The sequence below is a fragment of the Amphibalanus amphitrite genome, unplaced genomic scaffold, assembly GCF_019059575.1.
Source record: "Amphibalanus amphitrite isolate SeventyFive unplaced genomic scaffold, NRLGWU_Aamphi_draft 000382F_arrow, whole genome shotgun sequence".
In the NCBI taxonomy this organism is placed as follows: domain Eukaryota; kingdom Metazoa; phylum Arthropoda; class Thecostraca; order Balanomorpha; family Balanidae; genus Amphibalanus; species Amphibalanus amphitrite.
In genome coordinates, this window is record NW_024881876.1 from 563,502 (window position 1) to 586,060 (window position 22,559).

The 22,559-nt window shown below is 52.6% G+C and overlaps 1 protein-coding gene and 1 long non-coding RNA gene across 2 annotated transcripts; both read right to left on the minus strand.

Moving 5' to 3' along the window:
• Positions 1-2,971: 2,971 nt before the first annotated feature.
• Positions 2,972-4,319, minus strand: LOC122390107. The gene is made up of 3 exons (XR_006258089.1): positions 4,282-4,319; positions 3,695-3,839; positions 2,972-3,164 (listed from the first exon to the last, which is right to left on the minus strand). It is a non-coding gene; the product is annotated as an uncharacterized LOC122390107 (long non-coding RNA).
• A 2,768-nt stretch (positions 4,320-7,087) lies between these two features.
• Positions 7,088-7,873, minus strand: LOC122390103. Its single transcript, XM_043382763.1, has one exon. It carries the CDS (start codon positions 7,871-7,873, stop codon positions 7,088-7,090), a length of 786 nt encoding a protein of 261 aa, XP_043238698.1.
• Between the last annotated feature and the right edge of the window lie 14,686 nt (positions 7,874-22,559).

Genomic DNA, 22,559 nt, shown 5'->3' on the forward strand with positions numbered 1-22,559 from the left:
ATTTAGAGCAGATGGCGCTGGTGGCGGGGCTCGAGTGTGGCCGAGCGCAAGCCTCTGCCCGGGCCTGAATTGACCTTAGCATTACGAGTGAATGAGAAGTACCTTCCATAATAGTTTGGCGTCAAAATACCTTAGTAATAAAAGTTTCGGCAGGTTCTGAAACATATATTGCCAGAATATTGTCAACGAAAGTTGACGCATTTAAAAATTATCGCAAAGAAGTGGGGTCTCAAAGGGTTTGACGTTCATAGTAGTTACCTAAGGCGGGTGGCCACAGCCAGCCCTGCGGCCTGCGGGCGGCGCGGCTCCATCTTGGTTCGGGTGGCGTGGCGACCGCCGACAGGCCATTATCGCGCCGTGGCCGGCGGTGTGGTCAGGGCGCCGCGCCGCGCCACGCTGCGCTGTTTTGACAGAGGTGTGCGCGGCCGGCGCGGTGGGCGATTTGTCACTGCGCGCCCACAGCCGCCTAATTAGCACGTAGCGCCCAAACAGGCCGGCCGCTGAGTGGCCCTCGGCGCGGCGACCCGCGCACCTTCGGACGCTCGTTATAAAATCATTATTCATTTGTCGCGGCCGACCGTCACGCGCGGGCATGCTAATGAGTTGGCGCCCGCAGCTCCGCCTGGCGGCAGCTGTCAGAAGCTCGTCCGCTGGGCGGTGCCGGTGCCGACTGCTGCGACCCGCGGAATGCGGCGGAGTGACGGGAGACGCTGTGAACGATCACCGCAATAACAGCCCTCCGAGGCGCGGGTGATCGCTATCAGTTTGCTGACAGGGGCTGACCGGACCCGGCGGCTGTTCGGTGTTGATTCTTCCAGTTCTACATGAGATGCAGAAGAGACCCCCGCACGTGCGCACGTGCGTACGTGGACGCCCCAAGCGAGTTGCTGGGTCTGGGGAGCTGCGTTTGCCAGGACCGAGTCCGGGGAGGGTTAGGTGGATCCGGGAGAGACGACCTGGGTCTGGGGCCCTGAGTCTGGGGAGTTGGGTGCGAGGAGTTGGGTCTGGGGTCTGGAGAGTTAGGTCTGGGGAGTTGGGTCTGGGGTCTGGGGAGTTAGGTCTGGGGAGTTGGTCTGGGATCTGGGGAGTTAGGTCTGGGGAGTTGGGTCTGGGGTCCGGGAGTTGGGTCTGGAATCTGAGGACTGGGTCTGGGGTTTCTGAAATCTGAGGTTTTAGGTGGTGTGGGAGGCTTTCTGTGGTCTCTGAAGTCTGAGGTTTTGGGTGGTGTGGGTGGTGGGTCCATGGTCCCTGAAGTCTGGGTTTTGGGTGGTGTGGGTGGTGGGTCCATGGTCCATGAAGTCTGGGGTTTGGGGTCTGCTGTCTCTGCTTCCTCCGAAGATGGTTTTGCACGCCTTTCTCAGAGCGACATGCGTATTCAGCAGCAGCACTGGGAACTGGTAGTCGCGCCGTTCTTCGAATCGCTGCACCATTGGTCTGGCAACAACACCCGAACGAAAAAAAATAATAATAAATGGCCAAGACCGTTCATTTGGTTCTGAACCCGATGCTTGCAGCCCACTCATTAATGAAATTTACTCATCTAGACCAATTAGCAAACCTCTTTTGGAAGTGTTCCCCTTTCTACATAATGGCTGGAGGCTAATTACGAACATGCTTCAAATGACGTTCATTTCATTTGTGGCTCATAAGATGTTCAAAGTGACGTTACTGCACCCGGCAGAGCCAGCCTGCGAAGAGTTATCGCTCATCCACATGGGACTAATTGCAGAGCTGCTAAAAGCACAATGCAATGGGGATGTTCGCGCTAAGAGTTCCGAAAAGTCTCGCTAGGTGGCAGCACGGTATGCTTTGGACACAACGCGCCGGCCGGGCGCCGGCCGGGCCGGGGATAACATTGCGGGCGGCGACGTCGGCCGACGCGCCGCGAACGGAGACTGCGTTTCATGTCTTTTTCAGGTTCATCATTTTGTTAAAATGAGTAGCTACAGTTGATATCGATATTAGGAAGACAATGACGCGTGTGAAAGGCAAACTACTACATCGTCATTGAGCGGAAGGAAAGGGAGCTGATCGAATGGTCACCAAAAGCTACGGAGTACGAAAGATACGATGTTATCACATATTTTAACTTACACAGTTGAAATTAAAAACCTTATTACATTCAGACATATATTCACACGCATGAAACAATCGATTTACAGCACACATTCCATGACAAGAACGCATACCTACGGTCTTAAGTTGACCTCTAGCGCTCGTCACTGTCAGATAAGTCAATCAAATCCCTGTAGTTTGTACATACTATTGACTTAACCCTTCATCCGGCATGCGTTCATTCTGTAATGATGGGCAACGAATCACCGGCGATTTCTGCGTGGCTCTATATGACATCCTCGTCCGTTCCCCAGGTCAATTGGTTCGGTGACTTTCAAATTATAGCAGGCCCTTCCTCGGTCAGGCTTGATGGATCCACCGTCACTTTGCGCGGTACTTTTAAGACAGACTGTACCTTCTACCAACACGACTGACTGATTACAATCTGATGCGAAAGGGACAATATCTCGTCGGTCTATCAGTTAAAGTTTAATATTCAGCGACACAAGTGTGAAGGCTGCCTGGAAAACTTGCAACAAACTAAGGAAACTAAGCTTGGCTTGTAAGGGCATAAACTTGTAATAAAGAGGTACTTAATTAACAAATCCAAAATGTTCTGTTCCGGCAAGTAGCCTTCACATATGAAGCATTGCTATGACTACTCTTCTATAGCTGATTGATAGCTTTTGAAGGAAGAAGCTGAGTGGCTGAGCCCTACCATTCACCACTTATCACCTTCAACAATTGCTTAAGGCATGCAGTTCTCTATCACTAGAAAATATCTGACAATTTGCTGGCTCTCATATGATGCAACACGCTTTGCATCAGTGACCTATGACACGAAATGTTGAACACTAGCATAGGTTGCAATGTAGATCCAAGGTGTCCCAGAAGCCAGAGCAAAAATTGACACCTTAATCAACTTCATGATATTGGCAAAACTCCACTGCTTGACTACACAGAGCACCAACTGTTTGCTCCTCTAAACTTTCACCAAAGGAAGTGTTGCTGATGTCATTTGTAGCAGCAGTGACACTGGTAACTTCAAATCACAGGATCTGGTAGCATCCATGCTCTTGAATCTGGATCTTATCAATGCAGCATTGCACCTGTGAATAAATGAAAAATGGCATAAGACAGCAGGGAAATATCTTGGCAAGTCATAATGAGATACATATGTTTAACATGCATGGATAAAAGGACATTATATACCTACTGAAGCAATTAGCAAAACATTGCAGTTTAAGCACAGTTGAAATCTGATATGATGAACTGGATACAGTGACATCATCAAGACCCATGAACTTTACACAAAGTATTTGCAATTTTGAAATGCACTTTTATTGCAGTTACCTATACAAATATTATAGAAGGTGAAAATTTATTTAAAAAAAAAACAATAAAAAACTTGCCCGTATTTAGTTGCTAAAAAAGCTGAGTGAATATTCTAAAATAGTGTTCACTTCAATGTGAATCACAACTTAGAGTAAACAATTATTTACCTGATGAAATGAAGATATTATATCAATAATGAGTAGCTTTAGGTGGTGATGAGTTAAAAAAAAACATTTTGCAAGAAAGGCTATCAGTTACTTCTGGATGATATACTGCAGTGCACAAGCTGTTCACCAACTCCTACCTGGTCTTTCAGTGGGATCCCTCTGTATGCACCTCAGAACTTCATCCGCAGGGCTGGTTCCTTCATACGCAGGTCCTCTGCCTTCCTTGATTCCTCGGACTCCATCCTGACAACTCCGCACCAGAAGCATGATTGCACTGGGCACCTGTAACACCATGTAGGATGATCAATACTTGTAACAATTCATAAATAGTAGGTAGCTTAGTGTTCTATTACATATACCTCCTGGCTTCTGGTTGCTGGTGTCAAAAAAGATCCTATTTGTCTTTTTCCATCATAACCTTTATCTGCATGCAATATCTTTGGTACCAGACAAAGTAGAACAATGCTTAAATGCTTGCAATGAATCTTATAAAAATGCATTGAATTTATATAATCATTCTCAGCAGCATGTATCATCTTTTAATGCCTTTCTCAAAGGGCAGGTCAATTTCCTAAATTGATATGCCCATAAACTTATACAGGTAAATTACCTCATATGGGCAATACAAGATCCAGCTATGAGTTAAGTTAGACTATTTTATAGGTACTCTTAGTTATGCTCGCCATAAAAAATGTCGGGAAACGTGTTACATCGATGGAATTACCGTTTGGAGTCGGTCTATCTTCGGCTTCTCGCCTCTCTTCGGCTTCTCGCCTCTCTTCGGCTTCTCGCCTCTCTTCGGCTTCTCGCCTCTCTTCGGCTTCTCGCCTCTCTTCGGCTACGTCAATTGAAGCCTTTCTAAGTCTCCTGTCCTTTGTAAACTTGCCTTTCCATGTTCGTGACACTAGCTGAATATAAATTCACAACCCATCTGAGCAAAATTCAAATCAATTGCTATCAAATTCACCGAAATTCAGTCCCTCGGACCGACACCGCATTGACTCCACACAGTGCAAAACACAGTGGCGCATTCGCCGCCGCAGTTTCTGTGTCCAAAGAAGGCAGTGCTGCCACCTGGTGAGGAAATAAGCCGAACATCCCCATTCGATTCCACAGGATCACTCTGTATCCAGTGAATAGGTATGCAGCAACGTTCAAAACGCACTTGAATATGTCAACTGAATAAAGTATACCAATACCAGCCAATGCTCTTACACATAGCTCTTAACCCGCGATTTGCTGGGGGGGGGGGTTAAACGCCCCCACTTTTTCGCCGGGCCGTAGCATAAAAACGGCGTGGCGCAGGCGCGCCAAATTTGGGGTACTTGTACGAAATTAATTTAAGTTTATTGAAACAAATTTTTAAAAAAATCGGTCGAAATTTTTTTTTGAGATATCGAGGTTTTAGTGACGTCATGATTTCTGAGTTTTCGACCAAAAACGGCATATGTTCAAAAAATCATATAAAATCACAAAATAGACATACAGACATGCCGTAAACGCCGTTAGGCTGCCAATACCATGAGCAATCAAATGGCTATCTTCGATTGTTGATTATAGTTCCGCATTTTCCAAAATCTTGAGCTGAATCTTGGCAATTTCTCGTGACTACTTCACGACCATGATACATGCATTTCCTAAATTGAGCTTTTTGAGCCAAACACGTACACATATGATAAAATGAATGTCACCATCGTGTTCTACGCCCCAAATTACCCATAAAACATGTGTCACAGGCTGCGAATATCAGTTTTGATTTTCGGGGATATGTGCCTATATATCCGGTTGACCTGACCATGACCCTGACCTATACTTGACTGACCCGTACATGGAGCTGACACTCTTCTAGGCCTTATATGATGGATTGTGCACCGTTTTGACAGAGTTTATGACGAGAGGCGGCCATTGCGAAGTCCTGAAATCCATGCTACTGAAAGCCCGATTTCAGGTGTTTGACCTGACCCTGACCCGACCTGTGACCTCAAAATTCGACTTTAAAGTACTCATCTGAAGCGTCTCGTCGCGTTCTTTCGTTTGCCGCCTCGTGCGTTTCGCTGCGCCTATTGGTTTTCGAGTTATCGGCTGGGGGCGTTTAACGCCCCCCCCCCCCAGCAAACGGTGGGTGGCGAAATAACCCAGCAACTGCCGGCTTAACATACGCAGGCGAGGTAAATGCTTGTACAATCATTTGGAAACAGCTCTTCACTTTTTTAGAATATATGAAACTTGATTTTCATACTTCCCTCTCCCTCTCCCTCCCTCCCTCCCTCTCTCTCTCTCTCTCTCTCTCTCTCTCTCTCTCTCTCTCTTCTCTCTCTCTCTCTCTTTCTCTCTCTCTCTCTCTCTCTCTCTCTCTCTCTCTCTCTCTCTCTCTCTCTCTCTCTCTCTCTCTCTCTCTCTCTCTCTCTCTCTCTCTCTCTCTCTCTCTCTCTCTTTCTATCTCACCTTCGGTCGGACCTGTTCAGAATGTTTCTAACTATAAAACTATTTTTTATGGAGATGTCAATCGGATACCAACTATTTGGTATAGGTACCTACCGATACCAAGCCGATACCAACTTGGCTTTCGTATTTCAATCCTAATGTTTTTGATAGGTATTTTGTTGGTATTATAAACGCTCACAGTCACTTCTGCATGCTGAGCTGATAAATTGGTTAAAAAGCTGGTATTTCCCTCATGTTCCCCAATCGGTATTTCATAACGGTTTTGGTTGGTATTTGGTTTGGTATCGGTATTGCGATTTTCTGTAATTGACATCACTATTTCTCACCACCGCAATGTGCTGGGTCGCTGTGCCCTCACACCGTCTGTCCAGGGAGAGCGGAGAGAGGACGGGAGAGGGAGGACACGGCGCCGCCCCTCACAATGGCCGGGCGCTCTGCGGGCGCCCGCCGCCGGCCACGGCGCCGGTTTTCGAGTCGTGACCGTTTTTCGACGGGCGGTCGGGGGCGGCGGCCGTTTTTTGGCGTCGTCTGGCCAGTCGCGCGGGCCTCGGCGTGATAAAGCGGTGGGCGGACCAAGCTGTTACAGAGCTGTAAAGAGGGCTCCGGGAACAGAGCGAGAGCACGGAGAGAGGGGAGGAGAGAGGCGAGGGAGAGAAAGGCTCATATAACGGCGACCGATCTCTGTACCTGCGGGGTACACATACCTGTGTCGCGAATCGACATCTGCGAAAGATCAAGCGAATTGTTTCGATTATTTACGAATAAAATAACGAACTATAAATTATCGAATCTAGCCGATCAAAACAAAATGTATTGTTTCACTGAGCCGTTACGAATCGAATTCAAAAAACATTTTACATCGTTATGGAGGTCACATTTAATTTACATCATCACGCGCCGTCATTCTCCTGGAGCCATCGAATCGGCGACATCCTCCCCCCTCGAGACGAGCACGCGCGGCTGTAAAACACCCCATGACCAATATAGGTCATTACACATAAGGGAAAACACACATATTCCGTCCAATCCAATCGATATTCGTCGATATCTGCCACCTTCAGCGAATGTGGTATCATGCTTGTGCATTAGGCTGCCTTCTCCAGAGGGCATATCTTCACCACCGGTCTGACGTACGTGCCAGTTCGCGTCTTCAGCTCCACTGACCGCACTCGCCCGTCAGAGCCGGGGTAAACCTTCGTCACCCGAGCAATCGGCCACCGACCGCGAGGGGCGTTGTTGTCAGCCACGATAACTACATCGTCCACCTGGAGCTGCCGGGTGTCTCTCGTCCACTTTTCCCTCTTCATCAGTGTCGGGACATACTCCTTGGACCAGCGTCTCCAGAAGTGCTCGGCTATCTGCTGAGCATGTCTCCAGCGTCGCCTGGTTGTCAGGTCCTCTTCTGAGAACGCCCCTGGAGGCAGGTTAGGGAACTCTCGACCGAGGAGAAGGTGATTTGGCGTCAAAGCCTGCGGGTCTCCAGCGGTTGAACTGACGTAGGTCAGTGGACGGTTGTTCAGCATGTGCTCCACTTCGGCCAGAACCGTAGCCAGCACCTCATCCGTCACAAGCCGTTCGCCGATGACAACCCGCAGGGCCCTTTTTGCCGAGGCCACCAGTCGCTCCCAGCAGCCGCCCATGTGCGGTCCGCCAGGTGGGTTGTAGCGCCACCTGATGTTCTGCTGAGTCAGGGAGTCGCTGATCTGCATCTCGTTCCACTTCTGCAGTGATTCACGAAGCTCCCGTTCACCCCTCTTGAAGCTCTTCCAGTTGTCGCAGTGGATTCTCACGTGGACAGGCCCGAAGAAATCCAGCCCGATGGAGCTGAAGGCGTGCCTGCTGTCGAATCTTGCCTCCGGCAAATCGGCCATGAGCGGAGGCTGGGGTTTGGCTCGCCGTCTCTTACAGACCGCACAGAAATGTAGGTATGATTTGACAGCTGACCTCGCCTTCGGAATCCAGTAGAACTGCCTTAGCTCATTCAGAGTGTGCTCCGTCCCTGCATGGAACGCTTTACGATGCTCAGACGTTACGATGAGCCGAGTAACGTCGTGATTTCTCGGCAGGATGACGGGGTGCTTCGAAGACGACGACAGGCGGCTCTTCTCTAGTCTTCCTCCCACGCGGATGAGCCCATCTCTGTCGATGGCTGGAGTCAGCTCCACGAGTGAGCTGGCGGTAGGGAGCGGCTTGCTACGAGACAGAGCTGCCAGCTCCTCAGGAAAGGCCTCCTGTTGGGACCTCAGAACGATCCGAGTTTCAGCGTCGATCAGCTCTTCAGGGTCAGTGGCCCACTCCGTAGCAAGCTGTGATGACGCGTGCCGTGTTTTGCGATGAAGTTACCGGTGAATCGAACCACCCACGCAGTGACACGCTTGCATCTGATCCAGGAGGAGTAGCGAGCTGGATCGACCAGGGGCCCTGGAGAGTCCGTTTTACTCAGAGCCGCCACCGTCTTCACTTCTGGGTCGGTTTCGTCAGAAACCTGCACGAGGGGAGCAGCAGGCCAGTTTCCTTCTGGCTTCTTCAAGAAGTCCGGGCCTTGCAACCAGCGGCTGTCAATGGTGAGCTCCGACATCGGCAGGCCTCTCGAGCAGTCATCCGCCGGGTTTAATGAGCCCGGAACATGGCGCCACTGGCTGGGGATCGTGCTGTCTCTGATCTCCGCGACTCTGTTCGCTACGAAGGTTTGAAAACGGCGACTGTCATTGTTGATGTAGCCCAGTATTACCTGGCTGTCTGTCCAGAAATAGGTCTCGTCGACTGGCACGGACAGGGCCGTTTCAATGCTCTTGGCCAGTCTCGTAGCGAGGACCGCTCCCTGCAGCTCTAACCGAACGACTGTCAGTTTTCTCAGAGGAGCGACCCGAGTGCGACTCATTACCAGAGCACAACTGACAGCGCCAGTCGAAGCAACTTGCCTCAGATAGCCAGCGGCTCCAAAGGCGGCCTCCGATGCATCGCAAAAGATATGCAGCTCTCGGCGAATGACATCTGCGACAGCTGCTGCCGTATAGCAACGAGGGATCTTCAGGCCAGAGAGCAGAGTGGCGCTCTGCTGCCAATATCGCCAGCGATATAGGTCGTCATCGGTCAGTGTCGCGTCCCAAGGGAGCTGTTTTCTCCACAGGTCTTGCATCAGAAGTTTTGCCTGTAGAGTGAAAGGTGCGACTAAACCCAGCGGATCGAATGTCGATGCTATGGATGATAGCACACTCCGCTTCGTTGTCGAGATCGTCTGCTTCTCTGGCGGTTGAACACTGACTGTGTCTCTTTCAGTGTCCCAGAGTAGACCGAGGACACGCCCAGGATGCAGCGGTGTCGAGAGGTCCGCGTCAGGATGCGCTCTGTCCGCCGCTGGGACCGACGCGAGAACTTCCCTAGAATTGCTCATCCATTTGCGGAGCTGAAAGCCTCCGCTGGCAGCCAGCGAAGTGACGGTGTGCAGAAGACGTTTGGCTGACTCGGGCGACTCTTCTGAGGCGATATAGTCGTCCATATAGAACTGTTTTGACAGCCGATCTACTGTCCAGGGATGCACGCCATCTACGTCATTCATCATGGCTTTCTGCAGGGCGTGACTGGCGATAGCTGGAGAACATTTGGCGCCGAAGATTGCCCTTGTCATCTCGTAAGTATCTGGTGGCCTATCGCGCTCCAGATCTCTCCACAGAAAACTGAGAGCCGGTCGATCTTGCTTCTGGATTTTCACCTGCAGAAACATCTGATCGATGTCACCAGCGATCGCGATGAGCTTCTCGCGGAATCGGATTAAGATGCCGGGGAGCTCCTGCAGCAGATCCGGACCAGTGAGCAGTTCGTTATTCAGCGACGTACCCTTGAACTCCGCCGCTGCGTCGAACACCATGCGAATTTTGCCAGGTTTGTTGGGGTTAGAAACCGCGTGATGCGGTAAGAACCAGCGTCTGGGGTTCGCTACTGCGACTTCACTGTCCTCCAACTTCCGCGCGTGACCAGCCGAGACGTAGCTGTCGATTATGTCCTGGTACTTCTGAGCCTTTGCAGGGTTTCTTTGCAGCGACTGTTCAGCTCTTTCCAATCGTCGGAGGGCGCCGAGACGATTGTCTGGCATCGATACGTCGTCAGATTTCCATAGAAGGGCGGATTCAAAATGGCCATCCACCAGCTTGGTCGATTCTTCTAGAATCTTCACAGCACGTCGATCCTCGTGAGACGTAGGCTTCGTCTCTGAGTGTGCCGTTCCGAACGAGTCGGTGTTCCACCAGTTCTGCACCATTTTGTCCAACTCGTCGTCACGAGAAGTACGGCGATGCACGTGCATCACATGCTGCTCCGCGGGCGGTATCAATCCGCTTATCTTGCCACATAGCGCCCAGCCAAAATAAGACTTTATGGCGATCGGCTGCCCAGGCTGTCCGATTCGAACCTCACGTTGGAGTATGGCCTCCAGCACGTTCGCTCCAAGGAGCACCTCTACTTGGTCCGGGCGGGCCAGGCTGATGTCCAGTCCATTCAGATGCTGCCACTGGGCGCGTGAAGTAGAGCTGATCTGCGGCGAGGGAACGTTCAGATGTGGCACCGTCCAGACCTCACTGGCAGTTACAGCACCGGGGCCAGAGTCTCGCGAGAGCGGGGTCAGCTTTAAGGAGGTTTTTAACGCCATCCGCCGCTGCCCGCTGTTTTCAACATTGTTGAGGCTCAGTGGCCTGGTTTCACCCTTCAGATTCAGTTTTCTGGCGAGTTTTTCCGTGCACAGAGAAACCTGAGCGCCAGAGTCGAGGATGGCGAAGGTATCGACGTAACTCTCCGATCCATGAACACGGACCGGCACGATTTGAAGCAGCGTTGTCTCGTCCTCCTGCGGCGTAGTAAAGGCGACTGTGCGGCGACTCGATGTACCTCCTGCTACCTCTGAGCGTGGGAAAACTCGGCTGCTGCCGTGCAGAGCACGATGGTGTCTTCCTTGACAGCCAGCTTCACCGCACTTTTCTCCAGAGGTGCACTGACGCGAGCGATGTCCGTGCTTCAGACACATGAAGCAACGTCCGCTCTCACCGACGAACTGGGCGCGCTCCGCTGGAGTTCTCGCGAGGAAGGTGGGACACGAATCGAGTTTGTGGCGAGCTCCACAGCTGCATTGCGATTCATGTCCGCCGGTCTCTGACGACTCATTTTTCGCTTCGATTTTCGGGGCTGTAGTAAGGGCTGCAGGCCCTGAGGGAGCACGAGGTGTGAAGCTCCGAGCTTCTCCCTGTCGTTGCGATCTTCTTGGTTCGAAGGACCGTACTGGGATTGAGTCCATGATCCGAACCTGCTGGATCAGCCAGCGGTCGAAATCTTGTAGATTTGCGCGTCTGGGTTCAAGCTCGATGATTCGGCGTCCCCAGTCACGCTTCAGTTCATCCGGAAGTTTTAATACGACGCGTCGGAGATTTTCCGTGCTGTTGAGGTCCCCGTCAAAATCCATGCTCTTCAGCACTGTCACTGCGCAGTGGACGGCAGCCGACAGATTTCCCAGCGCGGACGAGTCGATTTCCTTCATAGGAGGGATTCTGAAGACGGAGGATAGATTCGCGTTGACGATGTCTCCCTCTCTCCCGAATCTCTCCACCAATGTCTGTAGCGCGGCTGGATAAAGGTCGCCATCGAAGAGCATCCCTTCTACCGCCTGCTTCGCGATGCCCGTCACTGACGACTGGAGATGCGCGAGCTTCTCCGAGTTTGACAGGCTCCTGTGATCGTGTATCATTGTTTTAAAAAGACCAATCCACTGTGGCCATTCAATCGCTTTTCCACTGAACTTGGGCAGCTGAATCTGGGGCACACTCCGATGATTGCCACCAGCAGCACGATCAGCTGATCCGACGTCCCGAGCGACTTCGTAAATCCACGACGTCTGTGATGCAGTCCGCTTAGGCACAGATTCGGCGGGAAATGCAGACGAGCGCGACGGGAGCACAGCTTCCTGTGACGTCATACTGGGTCGGTTTACGGGAGGGATGTCACGTGCCGCCGCTGCCTGATAACCAACTCCTGAGTCACGCTCCCTAGAGCGATCCGGCTCCGCTTGCGTCTGACGAGTGGCAGCGTCTTCACGGCCGGGTCGGCGCCGTTCTGCCTCATCCATCGTCCCATCATCCAATGTGATACTGCCGCCGATCACCGGTAGCTGCTGCCGAGCAGAGCGCTCCTCATTCAACGCCGTCTCACCACAGAAGTCATCAACACGATCCCACGTAAGGTCATTTTCTGCCGCTTTTCGAAGCTCTGCCTCTGTCGCTGCAAGCTGTGCTGCGTCTCGAGCCTCAGCGAGCCGGGCCACCCGCTCCGCCTCACGTTGCTGTCGCTCCGTCTCACGCTGTTGTCGCTCCGTCTCACGCTGTTGTCGCTCCAATATCCGCTCTTCTTCGAGACGGCGTTCCAGCTGGTGCACACGCATTTGCTGCAGGCGCGCACTGATGTGTGCCTCCTTCGATGCAGCCGAGGCTCGAGAGGCGGTGGAGGCGTGTGACCGAGCGACTGACACTGACCTGTTAGAGGCCACGCCTGCGCGAGTCTCGTTAGCGCGGGTCTCCAAGTGCAGCTTTAGCTGGTCCGTCACGCATTTGTGTTTTTCTTCGATATCTTGCATATACTTGTGCGCAAGTTCTTGTTCTTCAGATTCTTCAATCTGGTTTTCATATTCATCGTTTGCAGTTCCTATTTCTTCGAGCACATCGTCAAGCTCCTTTATTGTGTCTTGTATCTTATCTATACTTCCTTGAGAAGATATCAGCACTTCTGCTCTGGAGCATATTCTGGAGAACTTGGCCTCCTTTCTCGACCGCATTCTTTTCAATCGGTCACTCATGTTGCTTACGTTAAGTATGCAAAAAGTACGTTAAATTCGGCTAGATCCGGCCCGGAGGACCACTAATGTCGCGAATCGACATCTGCGAAAGATCAAGCGAATTGTTTCGATTATTTACCAATAAAATAACGAACTATAAATTATCGAATCTAGCCGATCAAAACAAAATGTATTGTTTCACTGAGCCGTTACGAATCGAATTCAAAAAACATTTTACATCGTTATCGAGGTCACATTTAATTTACATCATCACGCGCCGTCATTCTCCTGGAGCCATCGAATCGGCGACAACCTGTACCCGCGGGGGATCTCTGTACCGGCGGTGGCAGTGCTGGTCGGCTGGGCCCCGTACCCGCGGGGCAGGATCGGTCGCTGCGGCCGCGGCGCCTGTCATTGGCTGCGGCCGGCGCTCCCGGGCCATCCGCTAATAACGAGCCGGCGGCGGACCGTCCGGCAATAACGAGCCGGCTGCGCGGTGGCGTGCCGCGGCGGCCTGATTGATTTCCCGACTGGGTGGTCCGGCCGTTCGCGCACCTACATTGTAATTTCAAATTAAAACAACGCCAGGACAAATCACTTTAGCCGATGTTAAATTGCCACCTGCTGCGGCCGCGGGCCGGCGCGATAGTCCCGCCGGAGGAGGCGCGCTGGGTTAGGGCGGTACTGCTGGGATAATGACAGGCCGCGCCACTATCGGTACGGGCGCAGAGGTGCTGTGGTGAAGAAAATAATGCCAAACCTGTGATTATGCCCTGGAAACCTGCGATAAATGCTAATCATGGCCGCACTTAACAATTCACGAATAAATAATTTATCGTTGTTTGAGGAACTCCTTGTTGGGTCTTGTTAGCCCCAATTTATGCATTTAATGCTATTTTCTTTAATGACGGGGCGTCGGAGCTCGCTAACCACTATGGGCTATTGAGCGCCGGAGCGGCCACTCTCTGGTGGCCGGCACATCCGTGACGGGCCTAATTGGGCGCCGTGGATGCGCGGCCGTCTCTCTATCAGGGCGCCGTGGATGCGCGGCCGTCTCTCCATCTCACACTGCCGCTATCAGGGTTTGGATGTGGCCAAAATGAAATAACTCACTAACCAGTGGACGTATTTTAATGAAATTTTCATTGTATGTAAAGGCATCTAGTTATAAGGCAGATTTTGTAAGCTTTTGAGCGTACATGAAAGTCCAGTATTTCTATAATTTAATAATTGTCATGTCTCTTGTTGCCACGGGGGAGTTGAGGCAAAATGGTTTTGTTGACGCTCTTGAATATGTGGAATGTGGATCCTGGTCCGTCACGGACGCTCTCTGCGGCTCCTGGCCAGACACGGACGCTCTCTGCGGCTCCTGGTCCGTCACGGACGCTCCTAGGCCTGTCACGGACAAGCCCAGGCTACTCACCAGTGGCGCGGTACTCACGTTGGCGACTTATGGCAACTTATGGAGTGTGTTTCTGTCCACTAATGACCGGTCTTGGCATAAGTGATCTTGGCATAAGTGAGCGCACCCGACCATTGCGAGCCAGGCAGCCGACAGGCGGCGGCCCGTGAGCTATGGACCGCTTCCGGTAATTCCGCCCAAAACGGCGGCCGGCAACATAAACAACCGGCGCGGAATAGCACAAAATTAGCGGTGTGTCTCGGTGGTGGCCGTCCGGAGTCGCGCTCGGCTGTTGAGCGGCCTTGCAATTGCAATTGCCAGTGATGTGTCAGTGCAGCGTGCTGTGCCTGTGCCGGCACAGACATCGGCGGGCAGCCGGGCCAATTAGCGTGTGAGTGCCCTGAGCCGCCGGGAAACTCACTCACCGGCGTGTGAGTGCTGCCGGAGACTCAATGGAGTGTGAGTGCCGCCGGGAACTCAGTGGAGTGTGAGTGCCGCCCACTGGCGCTAGTGTGTTTTTGCCCGCCGGAGAGCCCACTCTCGGCACTCTCCTACTCGTTGTCGCTCCCACAGCCTTAAATACCCATGCCAAGGTACAGAGGATGTTTATGGCGTCATCGCCCCGGTAGTGTGACGTCGGCCGCGCTGGGTGTGACGAGTAGCGGTGCTGTGTGTGTGACGAGCGGCCGCTGTGTGTGTGACGGGTGGCCGCGCTGTGTGTGTGACGAGCGGCCGCTGTGTGTGTGACCGGTGGCCGCGCTGTGTGTGTGACGGTGGCGGTGCCCGTGCAGCGGCGCACCGGTCGACTCGGCGGGCCTCCAGCCACTGCTCACAGGGCTCACTCGAGGAAAATGGCTCAATCGGCGCGGCCATGGACGCCGCCCGGCCGTGCCGGCGCGCCACTGCACTGCCGTAAAACCCGACAAAGACTCATTAAGTAATTACGGAGGCCGCTGGGCCGGTTCGTGCAGCCGCCGCGCGAGACGGTGGATCCGGCCGGCGGCCAGGCACTCCAGTGGAAGTTTGCGGCCTTCGTGACGCCGTTGAATCTCCCCTGAAGCTGATTTCCGAATCACATGAAGCACAAAGTTTCCGCACAGCCCGAGCCCCGCTGAGTTTTCGCCGCTCCCCCCCTCCCCCACCAGCACGCAATATGGCGATTTCTGCGCCTGCCGTCGCCGCCGTCACCGACGCGGCGGCACGTAACGCTCCCTTCGCGACATGGCCGCGCGGCGCCGCGTGCGGCAGCCGTCAAGGCGTCATAAACATGTTGTGAGGCCTGTCCAACGCGAAATGTGGAAACGTAAAAACAGGACAGCTCCGGACGGCCGGTGGGGCCGGCGCCAGTGCAAAACAGGAGCTGACAGCACGGCGATGGCGGCGGCCGGGCCGCGCCAGCTCCGGCGGCAGCCCGGGGTGACAAGCCCCCCCCCCCCCCGCCAGCTCCGCGCATTGCCAGGCGCCAGCTCCGGCGGCAGTCCGGGGTGACAGTCCTCGCCAGCTCCGGCGGCAGCCCGGGGTGACAGCCCCGCGCAGTAGCAGCTCCGGTGACAGCTCCGCCAGCTCCGCGCAGTGCCAGCTCCGGTGGTAGTCCAGGCAGCAGTCCACCCCCTTCAGCTCCGGTGGCAGTCCGGGCAGCGGTGGTAGTCCGGGCAGCAGTCCACCCCCTTCAGCTCCGGTGGTAGTCCGGGCAGCAGCCCGGCCCCTCTAGCTGCTGTAGCAGGCCCGTCAGCTCTGGTAACTATCCGGGGTGACAGAACGGAAACAAGGCAGTAGCAGCAGCACAACAACGCGAAAAACACGATTGGCAATCAGTTACATGCATGCATCAGCAGTGCAGAGAACTCCGGAAAAAAAAGAGATATAAAACACGGTTAGCGATTGTCTATGTGAACTATGTGAACTTCAATGTGAACTAAATATGTGGAGTTAATTAATAAATGTCATGAAAAATTTGCAAGCAATGAATCACCTATAGCTGAAAAAACGATCCATGCTCATTGCTCAGTGCTCACTAGTCACTACTGCTTTGCAACTGAGCCGTCTTGCCTCACAAAAGAACGATCAAGGCATTTGCAACGACAGCATCGTTTCGTTTCAGATCGCTGACGTGACGAACAGTTGTAACAAGCAGAGACGCGCGTTAATCTCGCAGCGCTAATGCCCCAATTTGCAGAGGCTGAGCGGTGAGCTGCAGTGTTGTTCGGAACTGCGCCAATGGAAATCGCCAGTCACCGCTGCGGCAGTAACGGATACCGCTCTCCTGTCTGGAATTAAGCAGCCCCTTCCCGTCGCTCTTCAAAAGGCTGTCCATGACACCTCAGCTTACGTACCCACTCAGTCTCATGATCTCTGGGTTTTGTCGGGCCAAACAATAAAATGGAAATCCTGCAGTGATTTTTATTCGTGTTTTAGGTGAAATGATTTTAACCGGTCACCCATTAGACGAATCATTAGAGACTATTGACGTTACAAGGACTAAGTAGTGTATTTTCTTGCCCATCCACCCGACTCAGTCGTAGGTCTGTAAAGTGTAAACGTACAGGTCTCGCGGGTTTTAGCGGTAGGTTTTGTCCCTATGAAATTTAGTAAATTTTCTGTTGTATCTTCTTTCTCTTAGGCTTTTAAGGGTTGAAGATGTGATCAATGTATTCGTACAGATGCCTGCCATCAGGGGCGTCGCCACGGATTTTTGAGTGGGGGGGTCGGGTTTCCGGTCTTCGTCTTGATGGGTAGGGGTGTTTTTAGCCACACTCCCGGTTTTTTCGTGTGCCCGGAGAAAAACCTCGGCGCGCAGCGCCGCGAAAGCAGCTGTATATCTTATTGTACATCAATTTTGCATCGTGCATAAAAATCAAGCACAGGTCACCTGAGGTCAGGTCACAATGTCATGTCAAGTTCAGTTTTAATGCCTCTTAAAACTGCAATCTTGTCATTCCTATAGATTATCTCCTGACTCCTATAAACCTGAAATTTGGTGTAATGAATGGGATTATAAGTGCCAACAGTTCATGGATCTGGGATTTTACATCCGAGAAGTGAAGTCAGGTCAAATAGGTATGTGACCTCACCAATCATGATAAGATACCTATGGGAAAAAGCACGATGCCTTCTGCTTTGACAGAATATGCTAAAAACGCTAGATACTTTTGTAGCCATGGCACCTTGTTCATTTAAGAGACAAGGTGCTGCTAATGACCAGTGGTGACTGTAAAGGTCAGTGATTAGGTCATCAAAGGTCTCTAACACATTTTCGACAACAACTTTTAATGGAGACGTTGTAGAGCGATGACAGCACCGTTCAGCTCAGTAACACAGATCGATCCATATGCAGCAGGTTCTTTTCTAGTCAGGTCATGACCTTTACCTGATGTCAAGTTTTCTATTCAAGTTCAAATTGTAAGCCATGCGACGTGTTTCGACGAAACAAAAACGATGGTGATAACATGAATATCATACACATTCACTGAATCATATGTTGTTACATAACAAATGTTTGGGCAAAATCCGTCCGTTTAGCTGTTTGGACTCTATGGTACACAAGCCATAGACCCGAAGTCATATCTGAGGCGAAGTTGGCGAAAGAGCTTTAAAAAAGCTATCGAATACGCTTTCTGTGTTGCTGTAGGCTTATTCGTATTTTACGGGTCGCTAAGGTAAAACGCTTACCAACGTAACGCTAAGGCATGCTTTCGGCCCCTTATCGAGGTAGAGCTTCGTGGAAGAGCGAGAATGCTGCCCGTGATGAGAGAAAGCCAATGATGCCCAATTTCAAGGTCTTGGCCGGGTCATCTTAGGTCAACGCCCAAAAGTAGGAAAAATCTGGCCGCCTGCTAGAACTTAGTGAGCCGTAGCTGTTATCGGGGTCCCGAGTACGAGTTTGATGTTAGTCTTGAACAAAAATGATGACTCCATGCATTTTGGGTAGATCGGGTCGGGTCAGGTCAGGGCGACCAGCAGGCTTCCTGCCGGCCATCTAGAGTGGGTGACTGACAACCACCAACGATAGCTTCGTAACATGTTACATAACCACCATTTATCAAAACTTCTTCAAACGGTTCAAACGGGCGCTAAACTCGAAATCAGCCCCAAAAACCACACTTGTAAGTGGAAGCAAATAAAACTCAAAAAAGTTAACCAAGGTCATCCATATTCGAATCAGGGATTTTTTTTAAATAGGTGTAAAATTCATTAACTCGAGGTCACTAGAAGTTTCGTTGCAATGTACTCCTTTTTGCGCGTCTTATTAGGAAAGCCCCAGAGGGATCCACCATTGACCCCAGTTCCCCAATGCAGGCAGGTCCGAGGGTAGCAGGGCTGAGGCTAGCCAGGTACCTCGTAGTTACTGATACGTCATCCGACGAATCGACTGCAACCATTATTTTGACAATCAGACGAACGCTTGGGTCAGTTTTGACGCGCTCGCTCATTTGAGGGATAAAAGGGGACTAGAATCATATTGTCATGCTGATGTTCTAGCCCACATCTTATTGACCTATAAGCAATAGGGACTAGGGAGCTCTTGAAGCGATTCTGAATCTGACGTTGTATTTGTTGATGTTGCTGACGCCAACTTCCCTGACATGATAGCTAAAAAAAGCATACTCAGCATCGCCAAAAGTGGGGGGGTCGACCCCCCCGGTTCTGACGAGTGGGGGGGGTCGCGACCCCCCCCGACCCCCCCCCCCCCCGTCGGCGACGCCCCTGCCTGCCATGATCCTCTAAAATGGCTTCATTGTACATCGATTAGTTTCTGAGATATAACCGGAAATGTAAAAAGGCAAAACCTGCCGCTTAATCTCGCGAGAGCCGTACCTACCCACCTTTTCAGCGCTGTAGGTATGTGTACTACCCAGTACCTACCTCAGCCACCTCTCGTCGTTATACCCCCTTCCCGGCTTATACCCACCTTTCCCACTGGCGGATCGAGAAAGACGGTCCTGTGGGGCCCGCACACGCCTATAAAAGTTTCTCCAAAATCCAAAAACTCGTAGGATTTCGATTCCTATACGCACTGCTGTGCAGTTTAAAACAAACTGTTCCTAATATTAGCAGTTTAGTTTTCGTTTGTTGTCGAAAAACCGCAATTTTTGTCGATTTCGGGTGCTGCGGGTGCATTTCAGGCCAGCCCCAAATACCCCTTCCCTCCCTGGATCCGCCAGTGACCTTCCCGGCGTTTACCTGCACCTTGGCGGCGCCGCGCTGTGCGCCCCTTTCGGTCACGGTTTGTCGCTGCGCTGCCTGCCAGAGGCCGAGCCGGACCGCGTTACGTGCCGCTGATAACCAGCTCCTGATATGAAAAGAAGACAGTAAATGCCCGGCCAAGACAACACATAATGGGAGATATCCGACAATTACTGGGTCCCATTAGACGTGCGGCGCCACGCTGACAGACAAATTAGCCGCACTTGTTCCATCGCGCGCCGTATTATGTGCGCGGCTCGCCTCGCCGGCTGTCCCCCGGCCGGTGAATGAAAAGTGCACCATTTGTTGGTCGCTAATTGCTGTTGCGCCCGATGGCGTCGGCCATTTTACACCAGCAGCACTGAGAGTGGCCAGTTATCTGCGCGGTCGCGCCCGGCGGCCCGGCCGGCGGCGGCGGAGCGGGTAGAGCGGCAGAAATAACGGCATGTGGCCCTGATGTGGCCTGCGCCGGCAGGCGGCAGCCGGGCGGCTAGCGATCCTGCGATACCGCAATTTATGGAGATACAAATTAAAGCAGTATTTTACACGGCCCTCTGAGATTTATGCGCTGGTCTGCTCTGGGAGAGGCCATTTTGTTTTTGTGCGCGCGGAAGAGGGATGGAGAGGCTGTTTAGACCGGCAAAGAAAACAGCGTGTCAGAGTGACTGAATTAGATGGTGGCTGGCGTTACCGACAGAGCTGTTTGAAGGAGCAGATAATTGATCGCCGGGATCTGGTATCATTCAGGGCCGGGGCGCACATACGGCGGTCGGCTCAGACAGTTCGACACTTGGCCTCGGGTCGCCAGCGCCCAGCCAAATGAGCTGACGAGGTGGTGGGTCACTGAACCAGCCGGTGGGCCAGTGAGCCGGTGGGCCAGTGGGCCGATGGGCCGGTGAGCCAGGGCCGCCGGAGATCGGGTTGTGGCACCACCGGCCTGACTGCGTCAGTGGCAACGCTTATGTAGTCCTTGCCCAGTGTTGGTTTTTTACGTCTCAACCTTTGCTTGCTTTGAATCGTCAGCTAGGCATGATGGCACTTTTCATCAGAAGGTTGGACGATTTTAATTTAGAGGAAATTTATTTTATTGAAATTTATATTACTCATTTATTCAAATAAGGATTGGTTCAGTCTTCAAACTATTTTAAGCCACGGCACAAATAATTGAGATGCAGGAGCTTCCACAAGTGTTTTGATTTGCGTGACTGTTATTTTAGGAAGTAAATAAGAGATTATAGGCAAACCGTTACCCATGTATATGCCTAGTACCTAAAGATCCTTTCCACTCTACTTGTCCCGAAAAAAAAATGAGAAAAAAAAACACAAAAACGGAGTCTGGAAGCGCGGAGATGTCAGACAGCCTAACAGCTACCTGTCTGCCGGTCTGGCTCTGACCCCCACCCCCACCCCACCCCCACCGCCTTCCCCCCCCCCCCGTCTGTCCGTCCGCCACTTGGGCTCTGGCTGAGTATAGAGACACATCCTGACCTAAAGTACAGGGCCGGCGCCGGACGGAAACCAAAGGCGGACGTCTGCGGCCAGTTTTTTCATCCCCCACCCCTTCAAGTCGCCTCTGTGATGTGGCAGGTCTGCCCCCCCCCCCTCCCCCTGTAATCGACACCATCGAGCGGTGGGCTGCGCGGGCGGGCAGGTGTGGTGTGGTGCGGTGTGGTGCGGAGGGCTCCTCCGTTCAGCCGACCCTCACGAACCGGCGGCATCGATCGGCGACAGCTCAGGGGTGACGGCCGACGGGGTATATCACTGACCAGGGCTGCCGACCCCGCCGACTCCAGACTGCCTGCTCCAGCTGACTGTATCCTGTTTCTCGCGCAATGAAATATGAATTGGTGCATAAAAATGCACCTTCTCTGAGAGCGAAATAGCTGAGAAGTACCTATAGACAATGGGAATATTTTTTGTGAATGTCCATATGGAAAGTCTGATGTATTGAACTGATTTCCTAAGCATGATGATAAAAGCCGATTGCATATAACAATTAACGTACTCGTATGCTGTCCGAACGACATCATGCAACTGAAGCATACTTACCAAACTGCGGGTCGGGTGTGATGCGCACATCAGACTTCCATCAGACTGCTGGCCTGGCGGTCAGACTGCGGCTCTGGGGGTCAGACTGCGGGTCTGGCGGTCAGACTGAGTCTGGCGGTCAGACTGCTGGTCCGGAGGTCAGACTGCGGGTCTGGGGGTCTGGCGTTGGTGACGGGCAGGCTCTGTATCGCTGCTCCACCGCACACTGTCTATACCGTACCGTATAGGTACCGCCTACAATGAGCGCAAAAACCACGGTGGGTAGACTCTCATTGGGCGCCGGCGTCCTTCCGTGTTATTGTAGCGAGAGGCGGACACATCGGTGCGGCCAGTGACGAGGACTGCTAGCTGCCGCGTCCTTTTAGCGTCGGACAGCGGTGAGCGGCAGCACCTGTCAATACAGGACCGGATAGCGGTATAAGGCAGTACCTGTCAATACAGGACCGGATAGCGGTATAAGGCAGTACCTGTCAATACAGGACCGGACAGCGGTGTGTGGCAGCACCTGTCAATACAGGACCGGACAGCGGTTGTGGCAGTACCTGTCAATACAGGGCCGCCGGTCAGCGGTGTGTGGCAGCACCTGTCAATACAGGACCCCCGGACAGCGGTGTGTGGCAGCACCTGTCAATACAGGGCCACCGGACAGCGGTGTGTGGCAGCACCTGTCAATACAGGACCCCGGACAGCGATGTGTGGCAGCACCTGTCAATACAGGACCCCGGACAGCGGTGTGTGGCAGCACCTGTCAATACAGGACCCCAGACAGCGGTGTGTGGCAGCACCTGTCAATACAGGACCCCGGACAGCGGTGTGTGGCAGCACCTGTCAATACAGGACCGGTCAGCGGTGTGTGGCAGCACCTGTCAATACAGGACCGGACAGCGGTGTGTGGCAGCACCTGTCAATACAGGGCCGGCGCCGCTGACGTCTCTCCCTGCCACAGCCACTACATGATTATCCTCTTAGCGTAATTAAATAGGGCCGCCGTACAGCGGGTGCCGTTGGCCGGCGAATTAGTCTCTGTCTGTCTGTGTCTGTCCTATCGTGTCATCAACCGCCACCCGGCACGGCCTGGCCACATTGCTCACATGTTGTCCGAGGCCAGTGA

Coding starts and splice junctions, on each gene's coding strand:
- LOC122390103 (XM_043382763.1), bottom strand. CDS start 7,873: ATGGCCGATTTGCCGGAGGCAAGATTCGACAGCAGGCACGCCTTCAGC.